This window comes from Hylobates moloch, unplaced genomic scaffold (assembly GCF_009828535.3).
Source record: "Hylobates moloch isolate HMO894 unplaced genomic scaffold, HMol_V3 SCAFFOLD_5, whole genome shotgun sequence".
Lineage (NCBI taxonomy): Eukaryota > Metazoa > Chordata > Mammalia > Primates > Hylobatidae > Hylobates > Hylobates moloch.
In genome coordinates this window covers 30,181,718-30,199,538 of record NW_026652280.1, presented here as the reverse complement: position 1 = coordinate 30,199,538, position 17,821 = coordinate 30,181,718, and the positions used below count along the sequence as shown (strand labels likewise).

Here is a 17,821-nt window from a genome sequence, read left to right as displayed (position 1 = left end):
GTTCATGACTTCTGCTCACATATACTTGACCCAAACTATGTCACATGGTCACATGGAACGGCCGAAGTGTCTGAAAAACTAATCTGGGCACACAGCACCACTCTAAACAATACTGGAGTTCTGTTAGAATGGAAGGGGAGAAAGGATGGCATGCATGTGTCTGCTGCAGGAGCTCCGGTTGTATGGGAAATTGTCCCATTTCCTTCCCTAGGTGATGACTCTTCAGTAGTCTCAGCCCTACCTTCCCAGGTGCATACCACCAGACCATATCATGATGGGCGTTGGTGGTTCTCACTTTGAAATCTATATTAAAATTCTAGATGCTGCATTCATGTACAACAACAGCCTGGAACCTATTTTCTCACAAATATCTGTCTTTCCTTTTGGGGCCATAGACAAATAGCACATTTCCAATTATATCTCCATGTAGACTGAGATTCTGTGATGAGAAACATTAAAATCTACTTTTTTATTTCAAAAATAATTCCTTGTACATATGCATTTTCAACAGGAGACGTAAATTGGTTCCCACAGAGGTAAGTAAAAATCTTCATAGATAAAATAATAACGGTTTGCGGTCCTCCAAAGGGCTGCAGGACATAAACAGATATTCAGTGTGTCCGGGGATTCAAATTTCATTAAGTGGGAGAGGCAATTATGAAAGAAATGTTAAACAAGGCTTCTCAGGGGGACAATTTTTTTTTTAATTTTTTTATTTTTTATTTTTTTTGTGACGTAGTCTCACTCTGTAGCCCAGGCTGGAGTGCAGTGGCGCGATCTCGGCTCACTGCAACCTCCGCCTCCTGACCTTGGTTCAAATGATTCTCCTGCATCAGCCTCCTGAGTAGCTGGGATTACAGGCACGCACCACCATGCCCAGCTAGTTTTTGTATTTTTAGTAGAAACGGGGTTTCACCATGTTGGCCAGGCTGGTATTAAACTCCTGACCTCATGATCCGCCCACCTCAGCCTCTCAAAGTGCTGTGATTACAGGCATGAGCCACTGCACCTGGCCCAATTTTTTTTTTTTTTTTAAGTAGAGACAGGGTCTCACTATATTGCCCAGGCTGGTTGCCAACTCCTGCATCCAAGCAATACACCTGCCTCAGGCTCCCAAAGTGCTGGGATTACAGGCGTGAGACACTGCACCTGGCCAATAATTTTTTTAAAGGTTGAGAATCACTGCTTTAAAAGTAACAAATGAGGCCAGGCACAGTGGCTCACACCTGTAATCCAGGCACTTTGGGAGGCTGAGGTGGGAGGATCACTTGAAGCTGGGCGTTCCAGACCAACCTGGCCAGCATAGCGAGGCCCTGTCTCTATTTTAAATTTTAAAAAGCAACAAACAAGATGAACATTTCAAATCACATAGGAATTGCATTGAGCTGCAGTGACAGAAGCCCAGTTACAGCAGTGTTAACAAGTAAGGGTCTATTTCTGTCACATGAGAAGTCCAGGATGAAAAAAGGTGGTACTGGTAGTTGTTGACTTTGGTTCAGCAGCTCAATGACATCAAAACAGAATTTTCTGTGAGTCTCTTGGTTCATGGTGCCAAGAAGGCTATGCAACTCTAAAAACTATCCACATTCCAGACAGCAGGAGAAAGGGCTGTCAAGATCAAAAAGATGTGCCTCCTAGCTGACTCAATCAGTTCCTTTTAGAGAGCTTTGGAGGACTTTCCTCTACATCTCACTGACTATGCCTAGCTTCAAAGAAGGCTGGAAATGAAAATCTGGCTTCAAAAGAGGCTGGAAATACAATCAGGAAGTCAGGAAGATAAGGAGAACTCAACTCACTGTGTCTACCACAATATGAAGTGGATTCAAATTACTTCTCTTAAAATCTTGTTTCCAAAGATCTATAAGATCTCTTAATACAGAGATTAATTATGTGCCTACCATATTCTTAATATAGTTTCACTGTTTTCCCCTTAACAATGTAACATTTTTGTTTTGACGATGAATAGTCAGTCTAAATATTAGGTAGAGAGAAAAGAACTCTGTGGATATAGAATCCTTAAAAGGCACACATGTAAGTACTATACCAGGACCCACAAACTCCTCAACATGATCAATGATTATCTGCCACATACAAAGAAGATAAAACAAATCCTGGCCTAGCCAGAACTTACAAGAGTGGAATATCAGTGATTAACTGCATCAAACAGCACAGCAATTCTTCCAAAAGATCTTCTGAGTCAGAACCTGGTAAGACACATAAAAAGTTTTGGTTTTTTTTTTTTTTTTTAAACAAAGTACACAGTAGAATACAGTTGTTCAGAGTTACATTTTCATTCCTAATGAGAATACAAACAGTTATCATTATATAAACTCAGATATTAATGTTGACCTCTGAATAAAATCCAAATCATGAATAGGTTAGTATCTATCATGATCTTCATCTAGTATAGGATCTTTCAACACCTGCTGTTAATAATATAGCTTTTAAAGCTTGAAGGTACTTAAGGCTCCTGTACGCCAGTAGTTGTCAGATTTCTTATACTGCACTGTGTTTCTTTCAATGAAATCTTACATTAAAGCCAAATATATGAAACAGATGAAAATCAAGCTGCTCTCACTGCTTTGTTTGAAGCAGGGGTAGAGGACTTTTATCCCTTCCTCCCCAACCAATATCTGGCCTTACCCTTGATTTCTTGATGGGCCTCAAGGTACCTTTTATGAACCTCTGGAGCTCCACAGATCATAGACTGAACCCCATTAAAGAGGCCAACCTCCTCTTTACAGACAATGAGTCAAAGGTAAAAGGGCTTTCCCAAGTCACAGAATAAGTAAGTGGCAATGGCAGGATGCAAATTACCATTCCAGTGGAAATGTTCCCCTATCCCATACTACTGCAGGTAAGTGACCTCCAAATTCCCAAAGTCAGTCAGTATCTTAAGTGACTTCTGGTCTTGGACATTACTGACACCTACTCCTTCATGAAATTCTTTTCTCAGTTCCTATAATACCTTATTTTTAACCAACTTCTTTTTCTATTTCTTCCCAGTGTCTGCTTCCTCAAAATACCTTTCAACTATTGGCATGTTCCCCAGAGTTCCACCATTGTCGTGCTTTTTTGTTCACTATCTCATCACCACAGTTCAGCTAAACAAGTTTACTAAATTAAAACTCACTCCTGGGCTGGGTATGGTGGCTCACACCTATAATCCCAGCACTTTGTGAGGCCAAGGCAGGCAGATCACCTGAGGTCAGGAGTTCGAGACCAGCCTGGCCAACATGGTGAAACCCCACCTCTACTAAAAATACAAAAATTAGTCCAGCATGGTGGCGCATGCCTGTGGTCCCAGCTACTCAGGAGGCTGAGACAGGAGAATTGCTTGAACCCGGGAGGAAGAGGTTGCAGTGAACTGAGGTCGCGCCACAGCACTCCAGCCTGGGCAACAAAGCGAGACTGTGTCTCAAAAAAAAAAAAAAGAAAAGAAAAAGAAAACTGACTCCTGGACTCCTTTAACCTTCATAACTAGTTAGTATTTGTAGTTCCAATTTTACTCCTCTGCAATCCAAACTCCAGATTGCAATCAGACAGAGCTAACTAAACTCCATCCTTTCACTCTCCTGGCTTAGATCTTTTCAATTACTTTAAGCTGATTAATATATACCAGAAAAATTCCATGCTCCAAAGTACAGCATGCCAGACTCTTGGAGATATAGGTCCTGCATCCCTTTCTACCTTTATCTTCCTCCAGTACTGCAGTGTATATTCCAGCAATGCCAAGCTATCTGCTACATGCCATTTCACACCTCAGTAACATTCCCTCTGCCTGGAATAGCCTCCAACAATAAAAACTTAATTTTTAAAAAGCCCATCTGTATCCATCTGAACCATCCTCAGTTTCATCTCCTCCATGAAACCCACTCCCTTGCCTCACCCTGAATAATCTATAAAGTATCTATGCCTCGTGCATGCCTCTTGCATTGCATATGTTGGTTACATTATGCCATCATTTTTTGTCTACAAGCAGGCAGGCCCCTACTGGACTCTATACTTCTTGAGGATGATGACTCACAAAGAGCTTGCACATAGTATGTACTCAATACAATTTGCTGAACTGAGCTCAAGTGTCTCAGAAAAAATCCAGCAGTTAACTGCAAAGCATCAAAGCACTTGGAGTCTCAAAAAAAAAAGTTTAGCAATTTCTTTTCTAGGCCACAATATCACCTAGCATTCAGAAATTATAAAGAAATTTCATCCTGCTTTGCCACAAAAAGAACTGGCACAGTAACCCCGTGAGAGGTAAGTACAAATCTTAAAAAGAATATTAAATCACACTGAACACAGTGATCAATGCTAAAAAGGATACAGAGCAAGACTCAAGTTCAACAACCAAATTAAATCTCACTCCAAGAAGCACTGGGCTTGGCTCTATTATTAGTGAAGAAAAAAAAATAAGAGTAAGTCACACTTGTCTCTGGGACTGTATGATTAGTTACCAGATCTAACTAAAATCCCTCTCATTGCCAAGGCTGTCCAACATAACTCAAGTTAACAACCTACTCTAACAAGTTGATTTGTTGGTATATAATATATACTCAATGTATGTTTGCTAAATGGTCACTCCTTAACTCATTCTACAGGATGCAGTGTCCCAGGCCCAAGAAAGAACACTTAAAATCACTCAGTGATTCCCTAAGGAACATTTCAGACCAAATGCCAGTTTAATAACATCCCTGTTCAGCCAAGCAGCCAGCAGTTTTTTAATTACAGAAGGTGAGAGACCAAGCACTCAGGAACCACAGATGGTGCCTGATTTGATTTTTTAACTTCCAAGGGTATAAAAACACCTAATTTGTACATCTTAAGATGATGACAAGGATTCTCTATTCAATTCCATGTGCCACTCAAATCACAACCTAGGCCAAATTTACAGTTGGGTCAATTAAGGAGTATACACACAGCTTTGTTACCAATCCAATAAAATAATGAAGATGATGATAGACACGTTTCATAGAAGTAAAATGTAATATTTCAAGGCCAAAGCTCTAACAAAAGACAATATGCGATTTCCAGCTGAAATCTCTTAAGACTTCCATTCACTAAAAAAATTCCTCAGAATTCTAAATTCTTGTTTCTCAGCTAATCTAGAAATAAATAATTATATTTTAAGTGAAGAGTGACAAGATTTGACTGCTTACTAGGTTTGACATCAAGCAAGCCATTCATATTGCATTATTTCCCAACTAGCACTTATATCACCTTAGCTTTCTTATAAGGCCAAATATCTTCCTTAGTTCCAAAACATAAATATAAACTCACCTACAAAAAGTATAGTAACACATTCAAGCATTTCATACAGTAAAAAGAATCTTAAAAGTTCTTGAAATTTGTAGGTCAATGACAAAATAAACTGAGGTTCTTTGAGCAAAGGTCTTTGCAAAGATTCAGTGTGTTTACTGTATTGTAAAGTTTTATAACTTAGAGTTCTCTAAGAAAGAACATTTCTCTCCTAAGAGTTCTCTCTCAATGCTGGGCGCAGTGGCACATGCTATAGTGCCAGCTACTCAGGAGGCTGAGGCAGGAGGGTCTCTTGAGCCTAGGAGTTGGAGGCCAGCTTGGGCAACATACCAAGACCCTGTCTCTTAAAAAAAAAACAAACAAAGAGTTCTCCCTTAAAGAGTTTTAAATTACCACAACAGCTCCAGACAAATATTTTAATATTTTAAGTCTTAGTTTCTATAAGATCATATTAACAGCAAACATTTACCGAGTACTCTACCCTTTGACAGGCATTGTGATGAGCACTTTACACTCAGTCATGTTAACGTTAATCCTGACAATAACTCTTGATGAATAGTTAATGATTATGATCATCATTTTACAGATGAAGACATCAAGGTTCAGATAGGTTAGTTTAATTACAGTAAGGGGCAGAACCCAGATTTGAACTCAAATCTATACTCTCAAGGAAAAAAATTAAAAGGAAAATATCCTTTAAGTTATTTTTAAAGATATGTTTCTATACAAAGTTGGGGGAAAATATTCAACCAATTCATGTTTTACTGAACACTGTAAACACAAAACCCCAAGTACTATGGGCCTGGTTAGGAGGGAGACATCTGAAGTACTACGTATTAGTTTATACATCAAGATGACACACTATGTATTCATCAACACATACTAGAAGTTCTTGACTCCTTCAAAATCCAATGTACAAATAATCTAAAACAATGAATAAATATAAGCTATTATCATCCGTATTGTGCAGAACAAGGTCACTAAAATCCCAGCCCTATTCCTGGAGTTTTCTCACTCTAAAGCCCCACTGCTCTAGTCCCTATGAACTTCACCAGGGGAAGGAGTAAACAAGTGAGATGACATCTAGGGTCCCTTAAGGTTCTAATAATCTATACCCAAAATTAAGCTGCAGTCCCTGTTAGTTCATTCTATTCAGCATCCATTCAGCACCATGTGCTGAGTGAGACAGCACTCTTGTTTTGTCCTTAGGGAGAGAAGCAGAGAAGAGTACAATACTGTCCTAACCAAATGCCTTCCATCACAGTAGGAGGGGAAAGGAAGACAGCAAAAAATTATTTTTAAAAAGCACTCATTGATCACTAGAAAACAAAGCAACCGGAAAAATGAAACATATGGATTTAAATCAGAATACAGATAGTCATTAAAAGAAATGTTAAAAGACAGAGTTTTTGTCTTTGTTTTCTTTGCGTTCAGAAGGTTGAACTGCCAGTTTTTTAATGCTGCCCAAAATTACACTGTGCCAAATACAAGTACTAAAAACTTAATCGAACAGGGCTGTACTCCAAAAACAGGTTAACAGAGTACCTTAGAAGTTCAGAATAAAATTGGCTTCCTTAAAAAGGAAGACACATAATTAAATTATATTTATTAAAAACCTATATTCAGAAAATAAAAGACTCACAGTAGAGTCTATGTTTTTGCCACTTTAATAGTGAAACTAACATTGAATTTATTCTAAAATATTAGATTTAAACTTCTAATTAGCAAAACCAAAAATGTCTCTTGTAGGTTAATCATAAAGAGGAAAGGCAAAAGGACTCTTCTAAAAAGAAAAGTGATCTGCATTTCAGTGCACTACAGTATTTATAAGCTTGTGTCCTATACCATTCCAATCAGATCAGTAATAATTCTGGTTGACTGCTATTATTTTGGTCAAACAGAAATGTTTCTAATTACCCTAAAAGATAATATACTCTACCAGGTTTGATTATAAAATGTGCCTATTAGAAAAGTTTAATTGATTTTGTTCCACTGATAACGTAAGGGAAAGAAAGGGAGAGAAGAGACAGAAATATTACAAAACAATCACACCTATTATATGACCAAAGAACAGTTCAGGAATTCCTAGAGGCACTTTTGTTTTTCTGCAGAGACAGATTACAAGTCTTATATATTACAAGTCAATATTTTAAAGGAATAAGTCCATGCTTTCTTTTTCCTCTGGGCCACATTTTTTCATATGGGTTTGTTTTTTGCGTTGCTTACCTATAACTAATAGGGTTAAATTATTAAATTTGGTATTTAAACAGACAAAGCAAAAACCACCCAACCACATACTATACAATTTTGGGTTTACCTCCTGAGCTACCTACCGCCTGCCCCAGTCTCTAGGGCCCAGTTCCAGCAGAGAAAAGAGAGCAGGGAACCTGCTGCCGTGGCAGCCGAAGCACCTGAGCCATCTGGAAAAACAAAGCTAGTTTCACAGCACTCACTGCCACCAAGTTTGGCAAAACAAACATGCCACAGGTTTTGAAAGTGATTCCAAAGAAAGAGTTTCAAAAATGTTTTAAGCCTGGGGAGCTTAAAGGAAACTGCTTGTGTGAGAGAGGGGGTAATTAACAAATTTTAAATATACTTCCACAAATTTCCTAACTTGTATCATTTTTTTTTTTGTTTTGATCTCTCACAAGTCAGCTGCTACCTTCACTGTTTGGAATCCTTTGCTCTCCACTGACCTGCCAGCGTGAGGCCAATGTTGACTGGAAGCGTGGTGTGCATAGGCAGAGCCTGCCAAACAGTGGTTCCCACTAGAGGGTTTCGGGCTGCTTCACTGGGGGACACTGAAATTTTCTCTATAGGAGTATCCACTAATCTGGCAGGAAAGGGAATAGGGTGGGTAAAATCCTGGTGCCAGCATTCTAGCAGCCAAGTCAAGACACCTTACTCTTCCATATGTGGCCTTTCCACTGAGCCCTGGTCGCAGTAGGCCACCATCCTTCCCCAGTGCCTGAGAGTTCATTCAGGAGGCTCTCTGGGTTCAGCCTCTATGGATAACAGATCTCTAGTATTAAACTGGGAAGGGGGGTGGCCTCCTGACTGCATGGTAAGGGACAGAACCTTGGACAGAACTGCTTCTTCCAACCAAGCCTGAATGCCTTCAGAGACACCTGGTACTTCCAGATTCCTAAGCCTTTCCAGGGTTCTCGAGTAAGAACTGGCTTTTTTTCTGGAGTTCTCCAACCCTGAAGCCATTTAGCTTTCAGCTTTCACAGATCAGTGAAGCTCATCATTACTCCATTTTCCAGCTTTCAAAATGTTACTAACATTGTGTTCCCCTCTCTTCTTCAATTAATAAATTCATGACTTTTTAAAAGTCCCTTTGCTGATATTTTATTGGAGTTCCAGGAGAAAGCAAACACACGTTTAATCCACTATGCTTGAGAGCAAGTCCCACAAAATGATTTTTTAAAAATAAATTTATACTGAACTGTTTTATGCCATGGAAGTGCCATTAACGCCAGGCTGCTGCTTGGCCTTGTTGAGTCCCTGTCTCTTTCCTACTCTCCACAAAGCTGTACTCACAGGTCATACAGTGTCTTGGGCCTATGCACCTTGCTCGCCCCAGGTCTAGGCAGCTGATCTGCTGCCTCCCTTCCCTCAGTGCTCACAGAGCTGCCCACTGGGCCACAGGTGGTAATCTCTTTCAAAACAGGACTAACGCTGGGCGCAGTGGCTCGTGCCTGTAATCCCAGCACTTTGGGAGGCCGAGGCGGGCGGACCATTTGAGGTCAGGAGTTCGAGACCAGCCTGGCCAACATGGTGAAACCCCGTCTCTACTAAAAATACAAAAATCAGCTGGGCGTGGTGGCCCACACCTGTAATCCCAGCTACTTGGGAGGCTGAGGCAGGAGAATTGCTTGAACCTGGGAGGCGGAGGTTGCAGTGAGCCAAGGTCACGCCACTGCACTTCAGCCTGGGCAACAAGAGCGAAACTCCATCTCAGAAAAAAAAAAAAAAAAAATACGACTAACTCCCTCTCTGGGCTCTTCATCCTAGCACCTCCTACTTCCCTGGACCTTCCTTTCAGCTTTATTTCCCAGCACCCCCACTTTGTTGCTTTTATCTTCAGCCTCTCAATCTCCAAAGGCTTCTTCCCTCATTTAAAAAATAAATAAACAAAAAATATTTGTAAAGAAACTATACGCGGGTGCAGTGGCTCACACCTGTAATCCCAGCACTTTGGAAGGTCAAGAAGGGTGGATCACTTGAGGTCAGGGTTTGGGAACAGCCTGGCTAACATGGTGAAACCCCGTCTCTACTAGAAATATAAAAATCAGCTGGACACGGTGGCATGCGCCTGTGATTCGCAGCTACTCGGGAGGCTAAGGCAAGAGAATCACTTGAACCCAGGAGGTGGAGGTTGCAGTGAGCCAAAATCGCACCACTGCACTCCAGCCTGGGCAACAGAGCAAGACTCTGTCTCCAACAAAAAGAAAAAGAAACTATCATTGCAGCATGGTGCAGTAGTTACTCCAATGAGCCCTCCTGTACAAAACATATAGTTCTTGGCTAAAATAACACTTTCTAGTGCATTGATGGGCTTCCAGAATGTAAAGCAAATTTCTAAGGACTCCAACCCTATAACCAAAAGAACAACCTGCGAGCAAATAAATGGACTTGAATCCAGATTAAAACACTGAGCAGTAAGCAAACGCTAAGATAGGTAACCCTGAGGATGAATGCCAGTTAGAATGAAGCCCACTACGGGGAGACTAAGCCTCAGTCAGTGGCAAGGAATGGGGCCTGAACCTGAGACTCCACATTAAGTCAAGAATTGTTGCAGGAGGCTAACATGGCATCAGGTGTTACAGCCCCTGGATCCCTTTAGAAGCAAATGCAAATCTCTCCCTTATTTGGAGCCTCAAATAAGATCACATAAGTCTAGGTGCGGCGGCTCATGCCTATAATCCCAGTGCTTTGGAAGGCCAAGGCAGGAGGATTGCTTGAGGCCAGGAATTCGAGACCAGCCTGGGCAACATAGTGAGACTCCATCTCTACCAAAAATAATCTTTAAAAATTAGCCAGGCTTAATGGTATGTGCCTGTAGCCCCAGCTATTCAGGAGTCTGAGGCTTCAGTGAGCTGTGACGGTACCATTGCACTCTAGCCTGAGTGACAGAAACTCTGTCTCAAAAAAGAAAAAATAATGCAATCAATGTCATCAAATACATAAGGAAATAAGCCATGAGAAGTGTTTGCAAAAACAAACAACAGATTTAGGCCCCTAAGGACTTAAAATATTGGATTTATGAGACACAAAATGTAAAATAAATATCAGTATTACCTTGGCAAGAATGGGGTATAATACCAAGCCAGAGGAAAGAAAAACTCACACTGAAGGCAAAAGGAAAACGGAAAAAATTTTGTATTACTTCATAGTTTTGCCTAGGGCTGGCTTTGTCCCCTTTGACTGATTCTCAAAGGCATGGACTAATGGAAAGAGCTATCCTCATATAATAATACAAATTCTCCCTAACAATCTGCTACCACATCATACATAGCCTATGGGAAAATGTTCAAATACAAAATCCTCACAAATTTAGATTACAAACTAAGAGCTTACTGACAGTCACATTACTCTCATAAAGACTGCTTCACTGAAAATGCCAGCAATATCCATGTGATCACAGCAGTATTACAATGGATTGGAATAAAGAAAAAAATGCTGTATGTGGAATAAACCAACATACCTAAGATGCCTCAGTTGACTTCGCTCAATTGTTTGCAGATGGCCCTGTACTTTTGTAAATTCGACCTTCAAACAACCTGTACCACGGTATATTATCGACCCCAAACAGTCTTTCATATACCTAAATCAGATATCATATATCAGCTGATAAATGGATGTCTTCAGCTACTGCATGGTGATGCTCCATTTTTGCCCCTTTCAACAGTATCTCTGTAATCATTCAATTTTATTGCTCTTTTATTAACTGTAAAAAGAAATTGGTAGAAAATATAAAAAGGGCTAAAGTAGAAATCTCAAACTAACAACATGGAAGACTAAAGTAAAAATAATTACATATGCCAAAACAGAAAGTTTTTAGTCTTAAAAGATATTCATTGGACTTAAGCTGGTGGACCAAGAGTAGGCTCAATTGTAAACACTAAAGAACATGTACAGGGCCGGGTGAGGTGGCGCATGCCTGTAATCCCAGCACTTTGGGAGGCTGAGGCGGGCAGATCACCTGAGGTCAGGAGCTCGTGACCAGCCTGGCCAACATGGCAAAACTCCGTCTCTACTAAAAAAATACAAAAATTAGCCAGGCATGGTGGCGGGCTCCTGTAATCGCAGCTACTCAGGAGGCTGATACAGGAGAATTGCTTGAACCCGGGAGGTGGAGGCTGCAGTAGCTGAGATTGCACCACTGCACTCCAGCCCGGGTGACACGGCAAGACTCCGTCTCAAAAAAAAAAAAAAAAAAAAAAAAAAAAACCATGTATAAAATCCTGAACTGTCAACTCTGTATAAAGGATGCATATATTCACAATGACAGGTTCAAATTTGAAAAAAAAAAAAAAAAAGAAAGAAAAGGTCTGTCAGTATATGGACAGGATCACTGACAGATTACCACAGAGATGGCTCTTTCAGTGAGATAACCATCTTGATAATGTGGCCTATGGTTGAAAAAGTGTCATTCCCCCACTACCCTTACATTAGGTTACCTAGGATGCACAACAAAAAACCTTGCTTCCCAAGCTTGGACAAGGGTGGGGGGTGCAGGGATACTCTGAAATTTGGGCCCCAAAATAAATACAGTATATCTCTAAAATGCATCAATTAACTTAATGGCATATAATGAAAAATAATTTTATATTAAAAAATGGTACTGTTACAGGACAGATAAATATGTTACAGGAAAGGGGTCCCAACCCAGACCCCAAGACAGGGTTCTTGGATCTCGCGCAAGAAAGAATTCAGGGCGAGTCCGCAGTGCAAAGTGAAAGCAAGTTTATTAAGAAAGTATAGGAATGAAAGAATGGCTACTCCAGAGACAGAGCAGTCCCCAGGGCTGCCAGTTGCCCATTTTTATGGTTATTTCTTGATTATATGCTAAACAAGGGGTGGATTATTCATGCCTCCCCTTTTTAGACCATATAGGGTAACTTCTTGAGATTGCCATGGCGTTTGTAAACTGTCATGGCGCTGGTGGGAGTGTAGCAGTGAGGACGACCAGAGGTCACTCTCGTGGCCATTTTGGTTTCGGTGGGTTTTGGCCGGCTCCTTCACTGCAAACTGTTTTATCAGCAAGGTCTTCGTGACTGGTATTTTGTGCCAACCTCCTATCTCATTCTGTGACTTAGAATGTCTTAACTGTCTGGGAATATAGCCTGGTAGGTTTCAGCTTAATTTACCCAGCTCCTATTCAAGATGGAGTTGTTCTGGTTCCCATGCCTCTGACAATATCATGTTAAATAAAGTATAAAATATGCATATTTTGTAGGACATAATACAAAACAAAGTGCTGGGTTTGCAGGTATTGAGTGGGCTATGCTCTTGGGCCCTGTGAGGATAAACATTCACTCCATTCTTGCTGCCAGCACTTCGTGGGAAGGTTTGCAACTTACCAAGCAGAACTATGTTTTTGGTACTGCTGGCATCACAAACATGAAGGCCAGCATTAACCAAACTAACACACGCAAGACACAATTCTAATTAAAAGCTCTAACTTTAGATATCAGTATATATTTAACAAACATAGAAGGCTAATGATCAAAATAGTAAATTAAACATATTCATCTCTTGAAACTCAAGCTCAATGTATAAAGCACAAGCTCTGAAAATCAATGCTAAATGATAAACAATAACTGTGAAAGATGATGGAGTGGTCTGGGAATAGTTACATTAAATTAATTAGATTCTATATAATTCTCACAAACATTCCCTCCTAGAAAAAAACAAAGTATATAAATTTCAAAATACCAAAATTCTGCAGTATCTCTCACATACCAACTTAGTTAACTTCTCAAAATCCTTGATTAAGTCTATACTATAACATACAGTTATATGGTAGTCAGCGAACATAATAGTCAATCCCAAAAGAAGATCAAGACCAGCAAAAAATCTAGCTACATTCAGAAACAACTTAGAAGGTCTTGACTTATGTTCCTTTCTACTTAGTGACTGAGAAAGAGACAGAAAATGTATTTGTCTGTGAAAGTTTAGGGGGAAGAAGAAGCAGTACCTGTTTTTCCAGTACCACTAATCAAATGTGGAGTCAAAGGGACTTTTATTATTGAAATAAATTTTGGTGAAATGACAAATGCTCAATCTCTAAAAATATTAGGACGGTTCAGTTTGCTTCCTGTGCCTCAGCTCCCTTTTCCAACGTAGCTTAATGAAAGGTAGCTTCAATAAAATCTGGCTGCCTAGGCCGGGCCCAGTGGCTCACACCTGTAATCCCAGCACTCTGGGAGGCCGAGGTGGGCAGATCACATGAGGTCAGGAGTTCAAGACCAGCCTGGCCAACATGGTGAAACCCCCATCTCTACTAAAAATACAAAAGCAACCGGGCATGGTGGCACATGCCTCTAATTCCAGATACTTGGGAGGCTGAGGTAGGAGAATCACCTGAACCCGGGAGGCAGAGGTTGCAGTGAGCCAAGATAGTCCCATTGCACTGCAGCCTGGGCAACAAAAGCGAAACTCTGTCTCAAAAAAAAAAAAAAAAAAAAAAATTGGCTGCCTATCTTTTTTAGAGCAGAATCTCAAAAGTTCAGCAGGAATTACTTCAGAGCAAAAAGCACAGAACCCAAGAAAGGAATGTCTTATCTACAGGGAAACTGGAGAGTTGTTTCCCCTGAGAAGACAAGGTAAACATTTTTATCCTAGGGAAATACTCATGGGACAGCCCCTAAACACCTGGGGCTCTCACAGTTACAAAATGGGAAAGCAGAAAAGACACACACACGCACACACACACATATCTATACCTGCCTTGGGCTTTAAAAGAAAAAAATATATACATATATACACACACATATATACACACACACACACACACACACACATATTCATTGTCATTTTATTCACCCTTTATAGGAAATTATTCTTTACTTAATAAATTATAACATGGTACAGTATCTGAAATTTAACTTTTTTTAACAGCATCAAAGAGAATTTCAGTACCTATCCCCTTCCCCCCATCCCCCAAAGTTAATGGGGTAGTAATTCATACTAACTCAAAACTGGGCAAAACAATAAATGACTTTCCATGAAATGGTCTTCTGGGACAGAAGGGAAAATAAAAGATGACAGCAAATAAAACTGCTAAAATTGATATGCTTGTTTTATTCAAGAATAATAAAGTTATCCACATTTTAGCTATGAATGTAGAATAATACCTGTGATACTGTGATGGTTAATATCGAGTGTCAACTTGATCGGATTGAAGGATGCAAAGTACTGTTACTGGGTGTGTCTGTGAGGGTGTTGCCAAAGGAGATTAACGTTTGAGTCAGTGGACTGGGAGAGGCAGACCCACCCTCAATCTGGGTGGGCACCATCTAATCAATTGCCAGCACGAATAGAATAAAGCAGGCAGAAGAAGGTGGAAGGAACAGACTTGCTGAGTTTCCCGGCCTTCATCTTTCTCCCATGCTGGATGCTTCTTGCCCTCAAACACTGGACCCCAGGTTCTTCAGTTTTTGGACCCTTGGACTTACACCAGTGGTTTGTCAGGGACTCTTGGGCCTTCAGACAGACTGAAGGCTGCACTGTCAGCCCTACTTTTGAGGTTTTGGGACTCAGACTGGCTTCCTTACTCCTCAGCTTGCACAGGGCCTATTGTGGGACTTCACGTTGTGATCATGTGAGTCACTACTCCTTAATAAACTCCCCTTCATATATACATTTATGCTATTAGTTCTAGCCCTCTAGAGAACCCTCATACAATAACTTTCAAAGAAAAGTGGAACATATGATTTCCCTTCCCTGCAACCAGCCAACTATGTCATCTGTTGGAAAGAAACTTTAGAACACTTACGAAACAAACTTAATTGTGATATTTTTAATTCAGCAGGCCCTCAAGGATGAAACTTGAATTTAAATACACTCAACCTGTATTTGTCCAGTATCAGTAGAGGAAAATAAAAATGTTTCCACATAAACAGAAAACAAAAGATTGCTGATATCTTGCTCAAGCACAAACTAGAGTTTGCTCATCTATCTGCATATTTGGGGACAGGGCATATGTAAACTGCAGCAAATTCCATTCAGTCTACAAACGTCTGACCAAAGAAAATGAAGAGCTCTTGCCTGCTAAATGTTCTGCATGCCTTGCACACAGCATTGCTATGAGGCAGTAGTTTCCTGCCCTGTGATGTTTGCCACCTTTCAGTTTTCTCAAAACCTGCAGAACTTAGTGAGATTTGGACCTTACAGAAATGTAAGGCGATAGACTCCTTGGACATGAACCTGCCAAATGGCTATCAAGGTGGCCAGTCACAGAAAAGATGTTAAAATGTTAGAAGATGGTAAAATCCTATTTTCAAAGTGTGAGTCAAGAAGAATGTCCTTCTCTAATTTGGGAATACACTGAGGATAAGAATGAAGAAAAAGATTGCAGTAAAACAGAAATTCATATTCTATTTCTCCAAAACTGTTTCCTGATCTTGAAAGAGGCCATAAGGAGCCTAAAGAAAGAGGAAATGACTGTCCTAAGTTGCTCAATAGTATGTGTAGAAAATTCCTCTACCATCAGGTAATGGGGTCTCAGAGGGAGAAGAGATAAATACACATGGTCACTCTGCTACTTGAGTTGAAAGTATTGCAAACTATTGTTTTCTTGTACCATGTCATTTCATTTGCTCAAAATGTAGCATAATACCTCAATATATTTAAATGATATAACCAGAATTTCCATAAGATTTTTGCCATCTAAAAATAGTTTTAAGAAATGCTTGAATGCACAAAAGGTTAACTTTCCACAGAATCTTTTCTACCTCCCCATAATATTGTTTTTAAAAATTCTAGGCCGGGCACGGTGGCTCACGTCTGTAATCTCAGCACTTTGGAAGGCCAAGGTGGGTGGATCACTTGAGGTCAGGAGTTCAAGACCATCCTGGCCAACATGGTGAAACCCCATCTCTACTAAAAATACAAAAATTAGCTGGCATGGTGGAATGCACCTGTAGTCCCAGCTACTCAGGAGGCTGAGACAGGAGAATTGCTTGAACTCAGAAGGCAGAGGCTGCAGTGAGCCAAGATCGCACCACTGCATTCCAGCCTGGGCAACAGAGCGAGACTCCGTCTCAAAAAAATAAAAATAAAAATATAAATAAAAATTCTATAACAGAATTTAAGAAATATTCCCCATAGACATGGATACACTGAAAAATCAGTACATTGTGATGTTGACCTGGATGAATAGTAACTCTTTTATACGTTTGTTTCCCTTTGTCAATATTTGACTTTGACATTTAAAAACAGGTATTTAGCAACACAGTTGAAACCACAGTGAAAAATTACTCCTAGGTATATGAAAGTTAAGTGTGATTATATATATGCATGAAATCCACAAAGCACACAGACCTCCATTAAAAGTATACACATCTCAAAGTTCTCTCCCAATACCTGTCCCCACAAGAGATGGTAACATACGACCTTGAATCACACGGGTGACGCTGTCAGCCTGATAAGGATGGAGACCTATTTTGAAAACAGAACTCAGAAAACTATGGGGCAACGCTGCCTTGCCCTCAGAAAGGAACGATAGTGTGAAGGGTAACCTTTCCCTGTATCTTCAGAAAAAGATGACACACTTTGGCATCATAAAACTGTCCTTGAAAATGTTACTTCTGATAAAGTGTCGTAGTCCCAAAGACACTCAGACCCAGAAGCTATTGCTGCACGTGATGAAAGTAACCTTTAACATAAAATCTGACTAGTTGGCTCCCTTAATAATATATTGACTTGGCAATGATATTTAAAACTGATATCTCTGTTTTCTGAAAGAAATACATATTTGTGTGAGTTTTATTTTTATATTACTTTCTTCTTCATCCACATGCATGAAAGTCAAAATAAATGAAAGCTTCAACCCTACCAGCTTATTTAAAAGGAAAAAAAACCTCTGAGTCTTGACTCATTTAAATTAATACAGAAAAAGAAAAAATGACAGTATAAGTTCATTTTAAAATGAAAATTATAAGGATAACTGGAATTTTCAAAATTATACTTTTATTCCTGAAATTTTATCCTTAAATGTTACCCACGCTATATCTACATCTTTAAAAACAATACTTACTGTAATTGCCAGATTTTTCTTCATAAGTAAAATGAAGTTGTAATTCCTCCTCTGACATCTGACAGATGAACACTTTCAGCAAACAGCAAATAATAAACAAAGCATTGTGTGTCTGCCAAATGAAGATGTGGCTAGAAAGACCAAAATCATACAAGAATCAATATTTAAACATAAACATCATGGTTTATTTCTAGTTCATGATTTCTTCCTGATTTGTCAACCATTTTGTCCATCCTAGTGGTAATATTAGGACAATGGCCATATCTTTTAATGGCTTATGATTTATTACATTGTACCAGT

The 17,821-nt window shown here is 39.8% G+C and overlaps 1 protein-coding gene across 4 annotated transcripts in view; it reads right to left on the bottom strand.

Moving 5' to 3' along the window:
- DYM (dymeclin) overlaps nt 1–17,821 on the bottom strand; it is a 395,506-nt gene that overhangs the window by 306,888 nt on the left and 70,797 nt on the right. For all 4 annotated transcript variants that reach the window (XM_032152347.2, XM_058438379.1, XM_032152351.2 and 1 more), the window contains exons 5-6: nt 17,522–17,652; nt 2,132–2,204 (exon numbers count right to left, since the gene is read on the bottom strand). In XM_032152347.2, coding sequence (XP_032008238.1) covers nt 2,132–2,204; nt 17,522–17,652 — 204 coding nt within the window. The remainder of the gene's footprint in view (nt 1–2,131; nt 2,205–17,521; nt 17,653–17,821) is intronic.